Source organism: Gadus macrocephalus, chromosome 18 (assembly GCF_031168955.1).
Source record: "Gadus macrocephalus chromosome 18, ASM3116895v1".
Taxonomy (NCBI): domain Eukaryota; kingdom Metazoa; phylum Chordata; class Actinopteri; order Gadiformes; family Gadidae; genus Gadus; species Gadus macrocephalus.
Genome location: NC_082399.1, coordinates 2,125,863 through 2,146,817, shown reverse-complemented (window position 1 = coordinate 2,146,817; position 20,955 = coordinate 2,125,863). Strand labels below are relative to the sequence as shown.

At 49.3% G+C, this 20,955-nt stretch overlaps 1 protein-coding gene across 1 annotated transcript in view; it reads right to left on the bottom strand.

Moving 5' to 3' along the window:
* The window catches only part of dnah9 (dynein, axonemal, heavy chain 9), a 145,984-nt gene that overhangs the window by 38,085 nt on the left and 86,944 nt on the right, over window positions 1–20,955 (bottom strand). The window contains 12 exon segments of the mRNA XM_060037597.1: window positions 1,157–1,321; window positions 8,759–8,963; window positions 10,207–10,329; window positions 11,234–11,469; window positions 13,482–13,670; window positions 16,626–16,745; window positions 18,591–18,688; window positions 18,691–18,784; window positions 19,181–19,408; window positions 20,535–20,581; window positions 20,584–20,682; window positions 20,685–20,712. Coding sequence (XP_059893580.1) covers window positions 1,157–1,321; window positions 8,759–8,963; window positions 10,207–10,329; window positions 11,234–11,469; window positions 13,482–13,670; window positions 16,626–16,745; window positions 18,591–18,688; window positions 18,691–18,784; window positions 19,181–19,408; window positions 20,535–20,581; window positions 20,584–20,682; window positions 20,685–20,712 — 1,632 coding nt within the window.

The following is a 20,955-nucleotide window of genomic DNA, read 5'->3' as shown; positions in this document are numbered from 1 at the left end:
CACACGCAGGATTTATCAATCAACTAATGATCAAATGATTTGCTGAGTTAATAAAATACACTGCGCTCAGAGCCAGAAGAGATTCCAATTTCACGGTGAACCAGAATGTTCCCACGCCGCACACAGCACTACAATAATGCGCCTTCTCTCCTCTACTTAGTACCTGAGCCATTCCACGGCAGCTGAGGAAACATGGGGAAATGGAACAAACAGAGGAATGTCTCGCAGGCTCTTTCAAGTGTCAGGGACAATGTTGAAAGCAGCAGTCATTTTGTTTTTTTGGTGTCGTGTTTTTGTCCTTTTTTCCCTTTAGTGGCTTGCTGGAAAACAAGAGATTGTTGTGGTCTCATCATGTTTGTGACCTTACAGAAACAGGGGAGGACCTCGACGAGAAACTATGGAGATAATCAGGCCGAGCGAGTGGGCTAGAGAGAGAGAGAGACTGAAGGAGGGGGAGAGAGAGGGAGACTGAAGGAGGGCTAGAGAGAGAGACTGGAGGGGGAGAGAGAGAGAGGCTGAAGGAGGGGGAGAGAGGGAGACTGAAGGAGGGGGAGAGAGAGGGAGACTGAAGGAGGGCTAGAGAGAGAGACTGGAGGGGGAGAGAGAGAGACTGAAGGAGGGGGAGAGAGAGGGAGACTGAAGGAGGGCTAGAGAGAGAGACTGGAGGGGGAGAGAGAGAGGCTGAAGGAGGGGGAGAGAGAGGGAGACTGAAGGAGGGGGAGAGAGAGGGAGAGGGAGACGGTGAGAGGATGTGAGATGAGAAAGAAAAAGAGTTACAGAGGATTTAGTTGGGAAGAGTGAGGGACTGAGAGAAGGAGCAAGCCTCAGAGCGAGAGAGAGAAAGAGCGAGAGAGAGCAAGAGCGAGAGAGAGCGAGAACAAGAGACATACAGTGAAAGAAAGAGAGAAAGAGTGAAAGAGGGAGCGAGCGAGAGAGCGAGAGAGAGCGCGAGAGAGAGACAGAGACAGTGAGAGATAGAGACAGTGAGAGACAGAGACATAGAGTGAGCGAGCGAGAGAGCGAGAGAGAGAGAGACAGAGACAGAGGCCCAATCCCATTTCTACCCCTTCCCCCTTCAAAACAAGGGGGAGGGGTAAGGGGAAGGGGGAAGGGGTAGAAATGGGATTGGGCCAGAGAGTGTGAGAGGGAGAGAGACCTTCTCCTCTATGTCTCCGGCGGTCAGCTTGGTGGTCTCCAGGTTCTCCACCAGCTCCGTGTCCCCCAGGAAGTCTCCGGAGGCCGAGGACAGGCGGGACAGCAGGTTGTCCTCCAGGGTCTTCAGGGTGATCTTGAAGCCGTTCTGCTGCGTGGTCAGGTTGGACTGGGGGGAGGGAGACGGGAGAAACACGTGTTAACATGTTATCACCGTAATCAGCGTAATGTTACAGAGATGTCACGATACGCTTGTCAATTAAAAATACCGTTCTCCTCTCTTTTATCGTCACGATAAGAATAGGGAAATGTGGAAAATATCAAATTTAAAGGATGGTATCAGACTAAAACTAGTTCTCCTTTCCCTTTGATCATTTCAAATCTCATATTTTGATTATTTAAGTTGATTACATCAAATCACAGTTCATTTATATTATAAACCTGGGCTATCATCATGAGCCCACATCTTCATTTCATGACGGTAATGGTACTATTCAAAGACAATTAACGGTAATATTGAATTATTGCCGGCCCTGCATACAATGCATCGCATGCCTTGCGTCAAAAACAAAAGAAAAAAGTGAAACAACACAATGTACGGATTGGACTCCACAAACACACAGCAGACCCACACATGCTCCTCTTTCACGAACGCACAATCCAAAAAATACCATCATTTAACCATGAACTAATTTGAAACATGTCCATATTCCAGATTTTGTGAATCCGATATTTCAACATCGGACGCGGAGAAGAGCGAAAGCGTTGCTTTCCTCAGACGGCTGGTGGGTCGCGGCGGCGGCGGCGGGGGGGAAAGGCAGCACGCGTTTAGCTGCAGATTCACGGCCGAGGGAATCCATTTCTGGAGTGGAAAATGAGGTATAGCTGTCGGAGGCGTGGAGGTCCGCGGCGAGGAGAGCGGACATTGAAGGGCGCCTCAAAGGCAGCGCTAATCAATACCCCCAGCCCCTCCTCTCTGAATCGGTTATCTGCTGCCGTGAAAGGCTACGGTGCTGCGGGCTAGATTAGCACGCCCGCGTCTGTCGGCTGACACCAGGGTCTCTGCCAAGTGACCCAGACGCTCCAGTCCATCGATGGGTACCGGCTTTGATGCCGGATAACACACACACACACACACACACACACACACACACACACACACACACACACACACACACACACACACACACACACACACACACACACACACACACACACACACACACACACACACACGTGCATAGCATGCATGAATGCATACACACACACACACACACACACACACACTGGTAGCTTGTAGCAAATATAGGCAGCGCATAGACACACACACACACACACACACAGACGTGTACAAACACACACACACACACACTCAGCTTGATTATAATGGGTGTTTTCTCTAAGGCTTCGCCATATGGATGAGACCCTTTTTTCCCCCTCTTCCTTTCTTTGATGTGTGGTTAAAAAGAAACCAAAAAAAACTGAAACACTTTGAAAAGAAGCAAACGACTCCCGAACACTTCCGAGACGCTGGCAGGCCAAAGACAGCCCTCATGTCCTTCCCCCTTTGTAGTCCCTGGTACGGCCTGTGCCCCCACTCCCTGGGTGGTCTCTGGTACTGTGTGTCCCACCCCCTGAGTGGTCTCTGGTACTGTGTGTCCCACCCCCTGAGTGGTCTCTGGTACTGTCTGTCCCACCCCCTGAGTGGTCTCTGGTACTGTCTGTCCCACCCCCTGAGTGGTCTCTGGTACTGTCTGTCCCACCCCCTGAGTGGTCTCTGGTACTGTCTGTCCCACCCCCTGAGTGGTCTCTGGTACTGTCTGTCCCACCCCCTGAGTGGTCTCTGGTACTGTCTGTCCCACCCCCTGAGTGGTCTCTGGTACTGTCTGTCCCACCCCCTGAGTGGTCTCTGGTACTGTGTCCTTTCCCATCTGTGGTCTCTAGTACCACACATGGCCTGTCCCTCTAGATTAGGAACAGACTAGTTTCTCATCTGGTTTAGAATAGGAACACTCTAGTTTCTCATCTGGTTTAGATGAGAAACACACTAGTTTATCATCTGGTTTAGATTAGGAACTCAAGTTTCTCATCTGGTTTAGATTAGGAACACTAGATAATCGTCTGGTTTAGATTAGGAACACTAGATAATCGTCTGGTTTAGATTAGGAACACTAGTTTATCATCTGGTTTAGATTATGAACACTCTAATGTTATCATTTGGTTTAGATTAGGAACACGCTAGTGTCGACTAATTAGTGTTCAGCATTTACCATCATTACGACATTTTACAGTCCAAATGGTTTAATGAAAACGCGAAAAATCTATGACAAATTAAGTTTCAGCCCTTAAAAAAAACACACACACACACACACACACACACACACACACACACACACACACACACACACACACACACACACACACACACACACACACACACACACACACACACACACACACACACACACACACACAGCTGGTCACCCTGTTCTCCCTCTGCACCCATTGCCCACGGCTGGTGAGCCACTGGGCGACGCAAACGCGTCGCCGCTGTCCTAATGGCGTTGGCTCTCGCCACCATCGCCTTTTTAATTCGGCGGGGAGCGACTGAGCCGGTGTGAAACACAGGCGCTAGTGTTTGGGCTGTGACAGCCCAGAGCCGCCGTCTGGGACGCAAGAGACAAACGGGCAACGGAAATCAAAATCACGAAAAATAAAATAACAAATAATGAATAAATATGAGCGGGAACGGGATGTACCACCAAAGAGAAAGGTCGTCAAATCCGGAGTGATGATATCATTAATTGAGTAACTGTCCGAGGGGTGTGCTATGGGTGTGATTGTGTGTGTGTATTTGTGTGCGATTGTGTTTGTCTGTGTCTGTGTGTGTGTGTGTGTGTATGTGAGTGTGTTTGTGATTGTCCATTTGTGTGTGTTTGTGTGTCCGTGTTTGAGTTTGTGTGTGCGAGTGTGTCCGTGTGATTAGCCCTTTGTGTGTGTCTTTGTCTGTTTATGAGTGTGTGCATGTGAGTGTGCGATTGTCCATTTCTGTGTGTTTGTGTGTCTGTCAATGCGCACGTGTGTCCATGTTTGTGGCATGCATGTGGCGTGTTTTTTGATTGTCCGTTTGTGTGTGTGTGTGTGCATGCGTTATTGTACGCATGTGCACGTGTGTGTGCTTGAATGTGTGCCGTTAACTTTTCAGGAGTCTTCCCACGGGGGGGAGGGTGGGGGGGAACTGTATCCAGTTCAAAACGTTCCCCAATGACTCCCATAATGAGCCAGATATGAACAGTTAGCTCTCCTGCGGCGCATCTCACACCTAATTGCCTCGCGTAGCATTTAAAAAAAAATAAAGAAGCAGCCCACATAAACAAACAGCATTCGTGGGGGCTAATTGTCACGGAGACGTGATGATACGTCTAGCATCGCAGACGGCGGGCAGCCCGGTGATGAGCGCCACACAGACCGTGAGGTCCAGGAGGAAGAGACAACGAGACCCCGGGTCCCATACACACACACACCCTCACACACAGACCCTGAAGTCCAGGAGGTAGTCACAACGAGACCCCTGGTCTGCGTTTTCAATCAACAAAACACTCACTCGTACACACGCGCACACTCACACACAGACAGACATTCACACTCATACAAACACACACAAACACATACTCACAGACACACACACATACATACACAAAAACTCACGCACGCATACACAATCAAACACAAACGCACACACTCACACCTACACTCACACACACACACACACACACACAAACACACACACAGTGTTGTTCCTGAGAGCCCCCACCCGAGAAGAAGAGTCAAGCTAACATTTAAGCTTCTTAGCACGCCGCCGCCGCCGCCGCCGTCTGCAGCTAAACAAGCTCCCTCCTTATCTCCTCTATCCGCATAGTCATCTTACGACTCAGCGCCGACGCTAACCTCATTAGCGGCATAATGGGCGCCCAGTCATTCAGCGCGACGGGAGCAGGTAAGGAGCCAACCTCCGCCGCCGCCGCCGGAGCCGATTGTTGTCAGCCGGCATTGTTTACCCCGCCGCCAGAGCCGCCGCCGCCGCCGCCGCGCAAGCTCTCCTTTCCCGCCAAGCCCCGTTGTTGTTGTGATGGCGAGGTTCTTCCCGCCGTACACGGCGCACAACAAAGCACAACACTAAACTACCCCCACCCCCCCCCCAACAGACCGCCTCTCCCTTTCTAACTCGCAGCATTAATTAAAATGATACACCGACTTCCACAATGCCCCCCCCCCCCCTTCCCTCAACCCCCCCCCCCTCTGTCACCCCACACTCGTTCCTCCCGTCTCTGTGAAGCGCTAATTAAACAGGGGTTCATTAAATCACATTGCACTTCTCCTGGAGAGATCCGCTGTCGTTCCCAGCGCTGAAAGGATCCGCCGTTTTAAAATAGCTAGCATCGCTCGCTCAGGCGGCGAGAGGCTTCCGCTCTCCGACGCCGTAAAAAGATAACACAACGGTTTGTGTCCGGATGAAAGCCCACAGGTATATAACTTTAAAATGTATACAACTCTATAGGAGGTGGAGCAACATGAAGGCCTACATGCAGACTAATGCTGACACTACAAGTGGGGGAAATGATTCTGAACAAGAATCTAGCGTTTGGTCCTTCATTGCCTGGTTTTGGTATTACCCGGCGATCACAACTTCCCCCGGAAGAACGACCATGACCCCCCAGTGTGTGTGTGCGTGTGCGTGCGTGTGTGAACACAGGTCTGGCTACCCCACCGCAGGACCTCGGGTTGTCCTCCCCGGATAACAAGCGTCCCAGTGAGGGACGGGGGACGCGCGCGTGTGTCACCGTCCTGGCTAATTGCCATGGCGGGCTACAGTAGCCCACGATGGCCGTTCCTTTTTCAAACGGGCTGACAGTTATCCTCCGACCCCCTTCGTCTTTCCCGTCATTCCCCCCTTTCCCCCCTTTCCCCCCCCGTCTTTCCCCCCTTCCCCCCCCCCCCCCCCGCGGGTGTGTCAGTAAGACAAGCATATGCCGTCATTAAGGAACCGGGCTTTGATCAAGCCCGCTCTCGCTTCGTTACTGGCAGGGTTTCTTCTTTCGCGCGCGCGCGCGCCACGGAAACATAACGCCCCGGAGACAATTAACTGGCAGCGGTTATGAGTGCGCTGGCACGCCGCGCCACCGGGCTGGGGCTGGGGCTTAGCGCCGCCCGCCGCAGAGCATAACAGAGCCGGGGAGCTAACGGTTAGCTCTGACCTGCATCGGCGACGTGCTGTGACGGCTGGAACCGGGCCTGGAGCTTGGGATCAGGAGGAGGAGGAGGAGGAGGAGGAGGAGGAGAAGAAGGAGGAGAATGAGAAGAAGGAGGAGGAGGAGTAGAAGGAGAAGAAGAAGTAGAAGGAGAAGAAGAAGGAAGAGAAGGAGAAGAAGAAGAATGAAAAGGAAAAGGAGAAGAAGTAAGAGGAAAAGAAGACGCACACACACACCATTTCATCCCCCTCGCCCCCACCACGGTGCCTCCTTTCAAAAATCTCCTCCATATCTCAGGTGTGTGTGTGTGTGTGGGGGGTGGGGGGGGGGGGGGGGGGGGTGGGGTCCCACAGGATGCAGAGAATCGTTAATGCCTAAAAAAGAGACCAAACAGCTCTCGACAAAAACGCGTTTAATCCCATTGATCTATTCCTCGGGTTTTAAAACAGTTGCCTGCGAGGCTGGTCCGCGGAGCTGTTTGGGAGGAGAATACGGGGTGAAAGTGAACCGGGAGCAGTCGGTGAGACATGGCCGGCGATGATGAATAGGATGCCGGCCGGCAGACTGTCCCCCAGGGTCTCTGCAGGGAAACTTATGCCGTAAATCTTCCGCCCGGTAAACCATATCGCTCCGGAATGGGCAACATTATTTCTGGTTTGGGATGGGTTACGGTCCTAAGGCGTGGAAATGGACTTTAAGTAAAGTTTCACGTGATTGATTTATTATACGCAATATTGTAAGTCGAAGCACTGCGTGCGGTAATGCCAAACGTATCCAAGCAGGACAAAACACACACATATGCACGCACACAGGCAAACACATACACCCCCCCCACACACAGACATACCCAATCTCCCTACGTGAAGGACATACATTATGCCCCACATATGCTTGCAGCTCTTAGTTAATCAAAGCCTGTTTATTACAGGACTCGTGTTTCATCACTTTCACACGGTCCAATTGAAGCCAACGCACCAAATCACAAAACACGTTTCAAGTTTTATCAAGCGCCTATCACCTGTTCAAACTAATGAAGGCAAGAACACTAAATGCTATTCTCGCGCCGTGTTCAAAGACCCTGCGGGCGGCGGTCAAGGTTTCTGTTTGATGCACAGAGAGGAGCGCCAACAGCAGACTGTTCCGTGTGTCGCACGGCCGCTTGGTTATAGTCCTAGACGTGTGACTTCACAGTTACACCTGAGGAGACGGGAGGGACGCAGGCGAGAGAGGAGTGTCTGGTGCCTGGGGAGCGGGTTGTTTCTGTGATAACCACTCAAGGAGCGGGACACATACCCTGCCAGACTGCTTCTGAAGGCGAAGTTTAAGAGCGCTTTGACTGTCGGATAAAAGGACATCTGTCAAAGCAAAGACGACGAAACAAACCAAAATATCCTTTGTTGCGGATTCATCTCTTTCATCCTCCTGCAAAAGCCCCAACATGGTCCTTTAGGGAAGTGTTCATTACGGTAATACCTATGAAACAATACAGGTCTGACTGATCAAGCCATCCTAACTCTCCTGGCTTCACTAAAACTGAAAATATCTGTTATCAATAGAAGTTGTCCGAAGTACGTCGTTCTTCGTACTGATTCAGCTGAAGGGCATTTAGTGTGGGTGCACCTGCCCACCATGTCAATAATAGTAATATAGCACTTTGGTCTTTATAAGGCATTTAGTAAACCGATGTACTGTACTGACCGATGCTCATAGATTCCTAAAGACTAAAGGTCTGTGATGCCGATGGTTCATTTTGTAGGAGACATGCACATCTTTATTGTTTTGGTGAAGCCGGGAGAGAAGCGTGACCGGTATTGTCCTTTCATTTGTGTTTCCACAAAGCTGCTGTTGCTCTGAGTGCATCCAGAAACAACTTCCTCTCTTCTCTTTCAATTTAAAAGGGGGAATGAAACAAACAACCTCCCATTTTTCCGCTGTTCACCAGCGGTCATGACGATCTCATAATGAAACACATCCATCCTTATAATCTTGACAAAATATTACGTAACGCTGTTTCAATGGATTTCTTTCTGCTGCAGCAATCTTGTCTTATACTGTCGCAAACAAGTTGTACAAAACTCAATGAAAATGAATGACTTTCATGTCATCTTGCTCAGAAAGTTACCCGTTTTCTGCCACTGATTGACAGCAGCTCCCTCTCCATCAACAGTCTAGCATTTTTCCAAATTATCAAAGAGGGAGAGAGAGAGCGGGGACTTCCAGTGTTTTTCTCTCTAACTTCTCTCATCTTTCTCTCTCCCTCCCCACCATATATCACTCCCTCCCTCATCTTTCTCTCTCCCTTCCCACCATCTTTCTCACCCTCCCTCCCTCCCTCTCTCCCCCTCCCTCTGACCCACCTTGAGCTCCTCCAGGTCGGGCCGCTCCATGCTGACCACGGAGGCCAGCAGCTGGTCCTCCAGGCCGTCCCGGGTGACGGTGAAGTTGATCAGGGTGCACTGGGCCTGCAGCTCCGGCTGGTAGTGGGGGTTGGCCAGCTTGGTCTGCAGGATCAGCCGGAAGCTGGGGTTGTACTCGCACTCCTTGTCCCCGATCTTGATGCACCTGTACGTGGTTTAGACGGTCAGTAGACACACCCACGCCTACGAGCCTCGACAAAGTGCGCAGGGAGAGCTCTTGTTTTAGAAGCGCTGTGCTCCGTAAAAGCAGGAGTGAAAGCCGTTTTCAAAACACAAACTTAACACATGGTTTGCAGTCAATAGAAAACGACAACTCTGGAAAACAGGTTTGAGCCGGTAGCGGCAGACTTCTAGTATTTCACAGATAATTTCCCACCGGTTAACAGCTTTTTACATTTTCGTCAAAAATAACACGTACAGGTTCACCGACACTTTGTGAGCCCAAACAAAACGGTTTACAAGGGTTTACTTACCCTTTGGGTAAGAAAACATTACATGGAGAGGTGCTAGTGCACTGTGGTGTTAATACCATAAGCTTTGAAGCAGTTGGTTTAGCCTTGATGACAGTGTTGGCGGCCAGAGAGAGAATATCTCTGTGTGTGTGTGTGTGTGTGTGTGTGTGTGTGTGTGTGTGTGTGTGTGTGTGTGTGTGTGTGTGTGTGTGTGTGTGTGTGTGTGTGTGTGAGAAAGGTGTAGCCTTGCGAGACCATTCTGAACTTGCAAATTCCCATTTGGTTTCTCTCTGCAGATCAGTGTGGCAACCAGCCATTGAAAGCCTCTCCCAAAGAAAATGCAGAAACGCTATGGCCTGTCCGTGCTAAGAGTAGGGGGTTTCTAAAAATGAAACTAGAAAATGTACTTTAACGAACAATGTATGCAAGAGGAAGAATTCAACAGAGCAACCAAAGGTGTTAGATCCGAAATAGACTGAATAACGATGTTTAAAGATGAACAGCTATTTGTGTGTATGTCTTCCTCAGAGGGCAGGTTTTTACACAACGTAAGGCCGTGACCATGGGTGGAAATCGATGACTGCCCAGGAGGAAAAACGAAAGCTGCTTATCTGTGTCTAGGGCAGTAGTTAACTTTAGGGCTTTGCCCCGTCACCGGGTTCGGTTCTGGGACTTTTTTTAAACCCCTACAAACAAGAAGTTATGTGTAATTTTCAGTTTCACTTTCCCGAAATGGATCGTTTCTGGTCCAATTATCCTGTGGGTACTGCATAATGTTGCGGGGTAAAGATCCACCAGGCTGGGAGAGATCCATGCACCCTCAGCGATAAGCAGGGTTGTAAAAAGGCCCGTTACCCCCTTGGTTGCCCCCCTGGGAGCCATCTAACCCACTAGCATGTCTAGGAGGTTTCAGTGTAACGATCCGGGTCAACTCGCCTTCCCTTCTTGATGGTCTCTCGGCCCAGCAGTGGTCCCAGTACCGGGTCCACAGCCTCCTCCATGTTCTCAATCAGGACCACCTCTCCCGCCGATAGGGCTCTCTCTATTTCGTCCAGGTACCTGACACACACACACACACACACAGAGACAGAGACAGACAGAGCGAGATACAGACAGACACACACACACACACACACAGAGACAGAGACAGACAGAGCGAGACACACACACACACACACACACACACACACACACACACACACACACACACACACACACACACACACACACACACACACACACACACACGAGTCAGATCAATGCACCAAACCCTAATGATCAACTATAACAACAACAACCACAATGTCGACCACCCCTTCCTCAACCCCACCATGGAGATGAACCAATTAAAGAAGGGTTTGAAGGCAAGCTCCCCACTAGAAAGCTACACGGTGCAGCGCTCTGCTATACGCACCGTGCCTTGATTTAATACGATGGGAGGATTATCTTTTATACTGGGATGGAAACAACGTTACCCCACAATAACTCATTTTTCACGATAACAACAATACGATGGTACCCGTGTATTTCTGTGGTAAGATGGTGTTCGCTAGACGTCCTTTGATCAGGCGCCCTCGCCACAACCCGCTCCTTTTCCCACATGCGTCTGAATTCACTGTAAGTCGCCCTGACTGGGTTGAAGCTGGGAGTAACAGACCGTTGGTCCGCTACCATCAGATTATCGACCGTGCTCTGCCCCTCGAGGTCAAACTAATTTACTCGTTACGACTAACTTTCAACCCAGTTGACGCTGCCTTCTTAAAGCGCATCCAATCACATCCGGGCTTTGTTAGAAGTTCTAAAATCAACTCAAAAACCCAAACGGCGACGGCCGTCTTCATTCCGAAACCTTATCGCATGTTTGACTCCCCTCTGATGTCCGGCTGTATTCCTGACAGCCGACTCCGTCAGGCGTTGACCCCGCGACCCCCAGGCGTGCCCGTGTGGGTCGGCCCCCCCTCACCCTCTCTGCCCGATGCGTATGACCCTCAGGGTCTCGCCGTAGCGGTTCTTGATCCACTTGATGCCCTGCAGCTGGGGGTCCACGATGAGAGGCCAGCGCTGGCAGGAGGTGAGGATGGTGGCGTTCTCCGTGGACATCCTGTCGGCGGGCAGGCCCTCGTTCTGCCAGGCGGCCACGTCGGCGTCGTCCATCAGCATGGTCAGGGGGTCGAGGTCAGCGGTCACGGGGATGGGGACCTAAGGAGAGGGGGGGGGGGGGGGGGGGGGGGGCGAGGAGGGAAAGACATCGTGACTGGTTTATTGTTTGCATACAAAGCGTTACATGGGACTCGCTCCAACCCGTCGTCCTGACCTTCCACAACCATACATCCCATCAAGGTCACTCAAGGAGACCTTCTAGTTATCCCAAGGTCGAGGGTCAAGCATCAGGGAGGTCGTGCCTTTGCAGTTGAAGCCCCCCAAACCCTGGAATAAGTTGCCTCTGCATGTGAAGCCCAACCCCCCACATTGCATGTTTTTAAATCCCGTCTTAAAATTGTTTTTTTTGCCCTTGGCTTTTAACTCAGTATGAGAGCATCTCTTGGTTCCCTGTATTATTGTGTTGTTTATGGCGTCTTTGATTGTACAGCACTTTGGTGAACTGCCGCTGTTTTAAATGAGCTCTATAAATAAATTGGATTTGAGTTGAACGCGAGGCATGTTTAGTTCTACAGCCGCACCACTTCAAACGCAATGGGACCATCTCATCACGGGGAAATCTCGACCTCGAGGAATGAACGACTTGAAAGGCATTAAATCATAAATTGAAAGAAGCAGAAAATGGATGGACCACATCCTTTTAAAGTGTGCGTGAAGTACTTAAGGCATGAATGGATGTTTTGTTTAGCTTTTTGTCGCATGGTATTTTCTTTTTTATCACTATGTTGCTTTGTCTGAATGTGATCAGTGTTAAGGAAAAATTGCGTTCAATAATGGAAATTATAATAAAGCATAAAGAGCCCAATCATAGTGCTTTACAAAGAAAGGAATCACTTTCTAAAGCCCAAAGCTTATTAATAATGCGAATATCCATGTCCAAACTCCACACTACATTCACGTTCGATGTGCTTTACTCAATAACTAAATGATTCCGTTTCTTGTTTCTGTCGCTCTACAAATATGAGGAAAACTTCTCTGCTCTGTAAGCCTTGGGCTCAAGAACATTCAAAGAAAAATCATTTAAAAGAAAAACGTGAAATAAAAGTACTACAAGTACAAGATGGTGAGGCCTCCTTGATAAAATACTGCGTCGAACAAACGTTTTGATCCCTGATTTAAAAGAATGAAGACCTGAGGGGTGCACCTCCCTTCTTCTGGAAGTTTCTTTCAGATATGATGCGTGTAGAAGCTAGATAGTAGCAGCACTCCTAGTAGTTTGAATACGGTGTGGTTTTGCCCAGACACAGGGAATTAATACAACGTGTGCCTCTATCGGCATCGGAGACGGAAGGAACAGCCCGGTGACATGCAGCTCAGAAAAACTGCCGTCCCTGAAACCTCCCCCTTGTTGTCAGATCTCTTCCCTCTCAGATTCTGCGTTTCCAATTTTTGCTTTGGGTGTGTTCACTCTTCACGAGAGCCCGAGTCCCTCGTTGGGTTCCCGTGCCGCGCGCAAAAGCTTGGCGACGCGCGCATTTTGTTTCACGAAGAGCTCAGCTCCTAGTTATCAGATGAGATGGAGAGGATCAGAGAGCCGGGAGCGGTCTGTGAATATGTGAGCGTGCTGCGTGGCAGTGTGCCTCCACTTGTTTGGGTTCATGACAGCGAGCAGACACGACCTGCAGTCCTAACCGTCTGGGGAGCGGGAGGAGGCCAGACCCGCTCCGTCAGTAGGCTTCGACAGGGGGACAGGAGGTTGCCGGCTGACAATATTTGCACACATTTAATGTGAGTGTTTCTGGACTATGTGTGTGTGCGTGTGGTTTCCATATGTTGGCTGTATGGCTATAATTAGAATCAGAAGCAGAAAGAGCTTCACTGGCACGTTAGAGTGAGAAAAGGAGTGCGTAAAGGATATAAAAAAAAAAGCAAAATACAAAGAAAAATGACTTGACATGAATACTCGACATGAAAATGAACCGCAAGATTCAGTAGGAGTGGCACTCTGTGTGGCCAATCAAATGTTTAAGGGGAAGGGACAAGGGCCTCGCCAAGCGTCCCCCCCCACCCCCAGCCTTGCATGTGTGCGATGGTTCTGGGTGTGTCCTGACCGTGAGCTCGCTGAGGTAGGGCCTCCAGGTGCTGTCCATGAGCTGCATCCGGTAGCGCTTGGTGAAGTAGCCCAGGTAGGACACGAAGGCCGTGATGAGGAGCACGTCTCCGCACAGCGTCCTCTCCTGCCGCCGGAAGCTCTCCACCGCCTCGGCCCAGCGCACGTTCTCCGAGGCCAGACCCCCCACCTGCACACACACACACACACACACACACACACACACACGCACACACACATCAAAACCACATTAAACCTTCTTACAACCCAGAACCTTTGATAGTCCTCTGTGCTGGATTCGCCAAATCAGATCTCTTCAGAGCAATCATGGCTTATGGGAGAAACTTCAAAAAGAGAGAAGATGACAACGGCGAGTACAAGATGGTGATGACACACGCGTAAACATACATGCATTTGCACACATAAACACGCACGCATACAAACACATGCATTTACACACACAAACACATGCATTTACACACAAACATAAACGCATGAACATACATGCACACACACACACACACTTATAAACATACATGCATGCACACACAAACACACTTCTAAACATACATGCAGGCACACACAAACACACACACGCATAACCACACATGCACACACACACACTCATAAACACGCATTGCTTACACACACAAACACGCACGCATAAACTTAGATGCATACACACACACACACATACACATGGACAGACAGCACACACACGTTTACTAAAACACACATACAAAACACACACAAGCACACACAAACACCCAAGCACCTTTGATTGACAGGCAAGATAAATTCCCCTAGAACCAATCTGGGGAGTGATGCCAGTGATGGTTCAGAAAGGCCTCATACACGCTGCAGTCAACACAGTCGACACCCAACAGATAATTCTCACACAACCTTTTCCCTCACCAATAGCTGAAATGGCAAAAAAAAAAATGCTAAAACCATATCCCTTACGTCCTACCTACAGCTCCTGTAATCACTGGACTACATGCTACTTATACAGGGCCTGCGTGGGGCACCGGCCCGTCAACGGTCTCACCGCAGCCAGGGCGCGTCACAGAGCGGTCCAGAGCGTCCATCGGCTGACAGGGTGATGGCTCTGGTGATTATGTTTGTGATGAGCAACAGAGCCCTGACTCCAATGCTCCTTGTTGTTCCTGTCAGCCCTTTTTCCATCTTCCTGTGAATAATTTTTCATTACCATACTAACCGTGTCTACACGCTCCCCCCCCCCCCCCCCCCCCCCTCTCTCTTCTGCTTCTGTCAGCAGGGGGATTACACTGTGGGCTACCACATTGACTGCCGCACTGCGTGTGTTTCAGTGTGCGCCCATGCGTGGGCCTGTGGGCCAATGTGTATTTATGTCCATCGGTATCCATGTGAAGTTACACAAATGTTACATGTGTGTGTGTGTGTGCGGTTGTGTGTTTGTGTAAGTATGCATGAATATTTGTAGGCTGCGGTGCACCTGCTCAACACAGAGAGAAAATGAGAAAAAGAAAGTGAGAAAGAGGGAAAGAAGAGAGAGGGAGAGAGAGTATGGATGGTTGCAACCAATAGGAATCGAATAGAGCAAGAGTTTAGAGCTAATGAAAGATTTGTCGATCAAGGATTTGTTTTATCTCGAGTTGTGTTGCAATCCTTAATTTTGAACATTTAAGAAACAAATCAGCAATCAAAACCACATTAAACCTTCTTACAACCCAGAACCTTTGATAGTCCTCTGTGCTGGATTCGCCAAATCAGATCTCTTCAGAGCAATCATGGCTTATGGGAGAAACGAGAGAAGATGCCAACGCCGACTAAAAAGGAGCAGGCTGGCAAAATGTCGCAACTCATATCTCCAATTCTGAGAAGGATATAAAGACGATATTCTTAATAAGAGAGATAAGACAGGATATCCATGCCGACAGTCCCTTGTTTTCATTGGAGAAAATTAAATGTTCTTTGATCAATCTAAAATATTCTCTTTGGTAATTCAGACCATCTGACTGACACGTTTAATATTAACCACCAACTGAATTAAATCAGACTTTCAAGGGAGTGTGCAACACAATTCAAATGGATCTGGATGCTGTGAAATTAACAGTTAATCAAGATTAGCGGTAGGATTTGAAAGTAGCTGTGGCTATGGTTAAACTGAAGTTAAGAATGTGACGCAAAACTTGAATTGCTAAATCTACATTTACCTATAGCTACATTTAGTTAATTATCATTAGATAGAGGCAACCCGCCCGATTAACTGTGATCACACACACACACACACACACACACACACACACACACACAAATAGAGACAGAGACAGAAACTGAGAAAGAGAGAGATAGAGACAGAGACGGAGAGAGACAGAGAGAGAGAGACAGAGAGATAGAGACAGAGACGGAGAGAGACAGAGAGAGAGAGACAGAGAGAGAGACAGAGAGAGATAGAGACAGAGAAAGACAGAGACAGAGAGAGAAAGAGACAGACATTGAGGGAGACAGAGAGAGAGACGGAGCACAGAAAAAGACAGAGAATCAGAGACAGACAGACAGAGAGAGAGAGAGAGACACAGACGGAGAGACAGTGACAGCTCATTTGCATATGTAACCTGATGCCATTTCTCACTATCAGATGAATCTGATGAAAATCGTTTTTTGTGTAGAAATAAGTGCGCATCAGTTGGGCATTTACTTTACAGTGAATTATGGCTACGTGGTGCACCATAGGGAACCAGATGTGTATACTGACACTTCAGATAACGCTACCAAATTTTGTCTGAATAGTGCTCAGTATAGGGCACAAGTGGACCGACTGGAACCCAGCGAGCGAGCGAGAGAGAGAGAGAGAGAGAGAGAGATACGTTTTCCTATGAAAAAGAGTGAATAAAAGAGAGGAAGCTCATATATAATTTATTGTGTGCATGGTTCTTTGTCTTCTAATTAGTCTCTGTATTGAATGTTATCAATTTTAATATTTACAGGTTCCATGCATTATCTACTTTATGTGCATATTTATTTCTGTTCATTTCCATGTTGGGCAACACGTTTGCTAATTTAAAAGGTCATGCCAATAAAGTTTGTTAATTGAAAAGGCCATGCCGATAAAGCTTTATTGAATGGAGAGAGAGAGCGGTAGAGAGACATAGGGACTCACCAGGCGGTTGGCCAGGGTGATGGTGCGCTCCGTGGACTCCGCCTCCTGTTGACACTTGAGCTTCTCCGAGGTCGCCTTCTCAAACTTCGCCGTCAGCGTCGCCAGGTTCTCGTTGAGTATCTGACGCGCACACACACACACACACACATACAAACACAGCACAATCACGCAAACATACATGCACACAGCATAAACACGCACAAACCCACACACACACATCCAAAGACACACACACAAACACGCAAACACAGAGGACGAGTGATTGACACACTGCTGCAGGACAGCGCACAGAAAGACAATTAAGACGTCTAAGATGAACTAATCACTCATACGACACACACACACACACACACACACACACACACACACACACACACACACACACACACACACACACACACACACACACACACACACACACACACACACACACACACACACACACACACACACACACACACACACACACGTTCCTGCTCCAACCCTCACAGAGGAACACGGTTTGCCGTGTCTCATCAGGAATGAAAAACAAACTCGGGGAATTGGGCAAAAAAGTTGTCTGAAGCGCTACAGAATCTACACGCCCACTCCCCTCTGCCCCACCACCTCCACCACCACCACCTCCTCCACCACCTCCTCCACCACCACCTCCACCACCACCACCTCCACCACGGTGGATTCACTTGCCGTTTGGAAGCAATTAGCGGAAGGACAAACAGGATTAATGGGTAGAGGAGGCGCTCAGGTCCCGAAGATTAGTCGGAGGATTGCTAATTCCCCTCGGCTGCCCCGACCCGCTCAATCCGCTCAAACGAGCCCACGGAACGGGCACAGCGGAAAAAAACAAAAGGAAAGGAGAGGAAAACAGTAACGGGGACGGGCGAGAGAACTCGTGCGTCCGCCGTTTCGTCTTCTGAGCCCAGCAGGTGTGACGGCGCATGGTGACAGAGGGGGGGTGGGGGGGTAATATCCTCCCTAGTTAGGGAGGATGTCAGCGCATCGATGTGATGGAGGAAAACACCACCGGGGGGTTTGCTGATGCTGTGACGGCGGCGTTGTCAAAGTGGTAAACACTCTTTCATTCCCGTACTGTATTGTCATCGTTTGGCGTCGAAGAGGCGGTGGAGGATTGTATCGACGCCCAGGTGAAGGAGGGGCCTGTTTTGCGTGGCGAAGAGTTGGCGAGAGTTTGAATTGTTTTCAAACTTTCTTTTTATATGACGTGAATAAAGTTGAGCACGGACTAATGGGTTTTTCCAGGTCGATCGATTCTGGTTTGAGATGCGTTGCTGGTAGACGCCCGAAGCGCCCTGTTTTTGGATGGCGTACCAGCGCTGTGCCATCACCAGGAGTGTGATACATAATACATGATCGCTGTTAAAGTGCTGATTAAAAGGATTCTTGTCTCTGGAGTTTTTTGTGCAGAGTCGATTTTTGGTATTTTTGTCAATATATAATACATTTATTCTTAAATATGATACATGCCTGATGAAGGAAACTTAATGAATTATTGTTAGTATAATTACAATACATGACAATTAAGGACAGTTGCATACTTTTTTTGGGCTGCAATACATAATACACAGATTTCATTCAAATTTAAATGTAACTTCATAATGCGGTTTGATAAGGGCAGGGTATTTTAATACTTAAATGTGTTTCTTGAGGTCAAGTAAACGTGTGAAGGAAACTTATTAAAAACAGCAGTCAGCTGTTTGGCTAGTCTGCACAGTGTTGATTCGAAAGCCTTACAAACCCTTTTTCTTTAAACGTCGGTGCCCAGAGACATGATGTTTTAGCTTTGCTTCCATTGAGGAAAGTTTAGTAGTGCTGTGCTGAGTTTGTGTTCACTATCAACCAATCAGATCCCCGCATACAGCATGCTTGCAACAGATACGAAGCAAAAAGAACAGTCAAACGCACGGCAGGGATGGTTTGTCTTTGTGAGACTAGGTGCACACTCACATTTGATCTTGGCCTTGATGGCACTAGCTTTTCCTGGGCGGTGGCCAGCTCCGAATTAGCCTTGCTGAGCGCCTGGCGTTTTGGCTCCACCTCACAGACACCTCGTAGAAGCGGACAATGTTGATCACCCAGGAGCAAAGGCCTGCAGCGGCCAAGGACTTGGAGGTGACCAGGTCGGGCTGGAACTCTGGGTCCTGGAGAGAGAGCAGAGCGCCCGATGGTTGAAGTACCGGTTAAAACAGACAGAGGAAGTCTGCCTTCGTACTGTCTTACACTAGAGGATTCACATTGACCCAAAACAGCAGCAGGCCAGCGCCTCTGGTTTTCTACACATCAAATGAAAGGCCAGGCTGTTTCATTTTGCTTTAAGAACTAAACATAAATTTGTAATGTGGTCAATGTGGATTTTTTGGCCCTGTCACTTTCTGTCATCGTTTGACTCGTGACCTTTTCTCAACTTGCGGCATCATAGCTCAAGACGCATGCCAGTAAGTGTTTACCAGATGGACACAAACGGTCTCTTGTGGGAACAAGCACCCCAATCCTCTCCCTGATGCCGTCACTCCTTCAGGAACGCAAGCGGTGCTCACCTGCAGGTAAGGCCGGATAGCCTTCAGGCACGTGTCTGGATCTTCTCCTTGTTGAGGTGATCAGGGACTCCAGGAAGGCGTCACCTTGGCCATCATCACCTTGGCCGCCTTCCAGCTGCGGTCCTTGGGGACACGCCCGCCGGGCGCCATCAGCACCATCACGGCCGCCACCACGTTGGTCACCTCCACCACCGGGGAACCGAAGGACTTCAGTTCGGTCAAATTGCCCTGGTGGAGAGAAGGGGAGGATGATGCACACAGAAATGACAATTCGAGTCCCGGTCGAAAAGCGAACAAGCACACGTTTCCTTTTTGTTTATTTCCAATAAATAGGAATAAAGGAGGAGGTAGGGAGGACGTGACAACCGGCATCCGGGGAAGCGAACGACGTGCACTCGGTCAAGCAGCTCAGAAGGACGACGGGCTCGGCAGACAGGAGTGACAGCGGGAAAACGCAAACGCACAATTAATGAATTAAGTTTGTTGAAGGAAGGGAGGGGGGGTACCCCACGCCTTTCAATCCTTCAGGCGAGGAAAAACAAATCCAAAAGAAGGGGAACGAAAAGTGCAGGGGAGGCAGAAAGGAAATACCCGCTGACTTTGAGACAAGGGAGAATAGTAATTAGGGCCTCTTCAGAGAGCTCTGGGCTGCGGTCGAACCATCTGCTGGGCCCACTCTAACAGGGGTTGAGCACCTAGTCTCCGGCACCCGGGCGAGCGGAGCACGGGAAGGGTGACATGGGAGCCAGAATGTGTCCACGGAATGCTGATCAGCGAATAACAAGCCGTGACCCGGGATTACGGCGGGAGGGTACCCGTGGGCGTATCCCACCGCTGTGTGGGGGACTTCATAGAGGAAAAAACACACATAACCCAAATAAACACAAATAAAATGACGGAAATTGAAATTAATAAAGTTCTGGAAAATCTTGAAGTGACACCAAAACGCTGACGAGACGACAATCCCCAATTACTTTGAAACAAATCTATTCGTTTGAGGGGTTTGTCGACGATGCAAGGAGCGCCTAAAAAAATCCGAAGGCGGCGCCCCCAGAAAGTCGAGCAATAACAATCAAACAGTTTGAGCTGAAACAGACCGAAAACAATGACATAAGAACAACGCAAATTAGCATGAAAGGCTTTTCTCACAAAATACCATGTTTTCACCTCACTTCCTACCAAATTCAGCATGAGTGACAAAAACTATTTAATCTCACCGGCTGAGCTCTTTCGAGCCACAACATGCTGAAAGCTATCCCCACCCAGCACAAACACCTTAGAGGGCGGCCATCCAGCATCAATGTGACGGCCGCACGAGGCTACGTCACACGCGCCCGCGCCGCCCCCACCGCACCTTGTTGAGCGTGTTCAGGGCCTGCTGAGCGGCCAGCAGGGCAGGCCCGCCTTGGCCAGGTCCCGCTCGCAGTCCCTCTGCTTCCCGGTCACCACCACCGCAAAGTCCGCACCTTGGCCTCCTCCTCGGTCCGCCACGGCCTTCTCCCGGACACCTTCTCCGTCTCGACGCCCACCACCTGACAGGGGGGAGACGCGACGGTTTAGTTCACCGAAAGGCTCCATACCACCTAGGTCTCTCGGGGATAAGTTAGGGAAATCTGTCTCTCATTCTCTCTCCAGCTTTCCTTCTCTGTTTACAGCTCTTCCTCGCTCTCCCAAGCTTCCTTCTTGCTCTCTCTTTCTTTACTCTCAAGCTCTCTCTTGCTCTCTCTCTCTTAAGCTATCTCTCTCTCTCTCTCTCTCTCTCTCTGTTTCTCTCT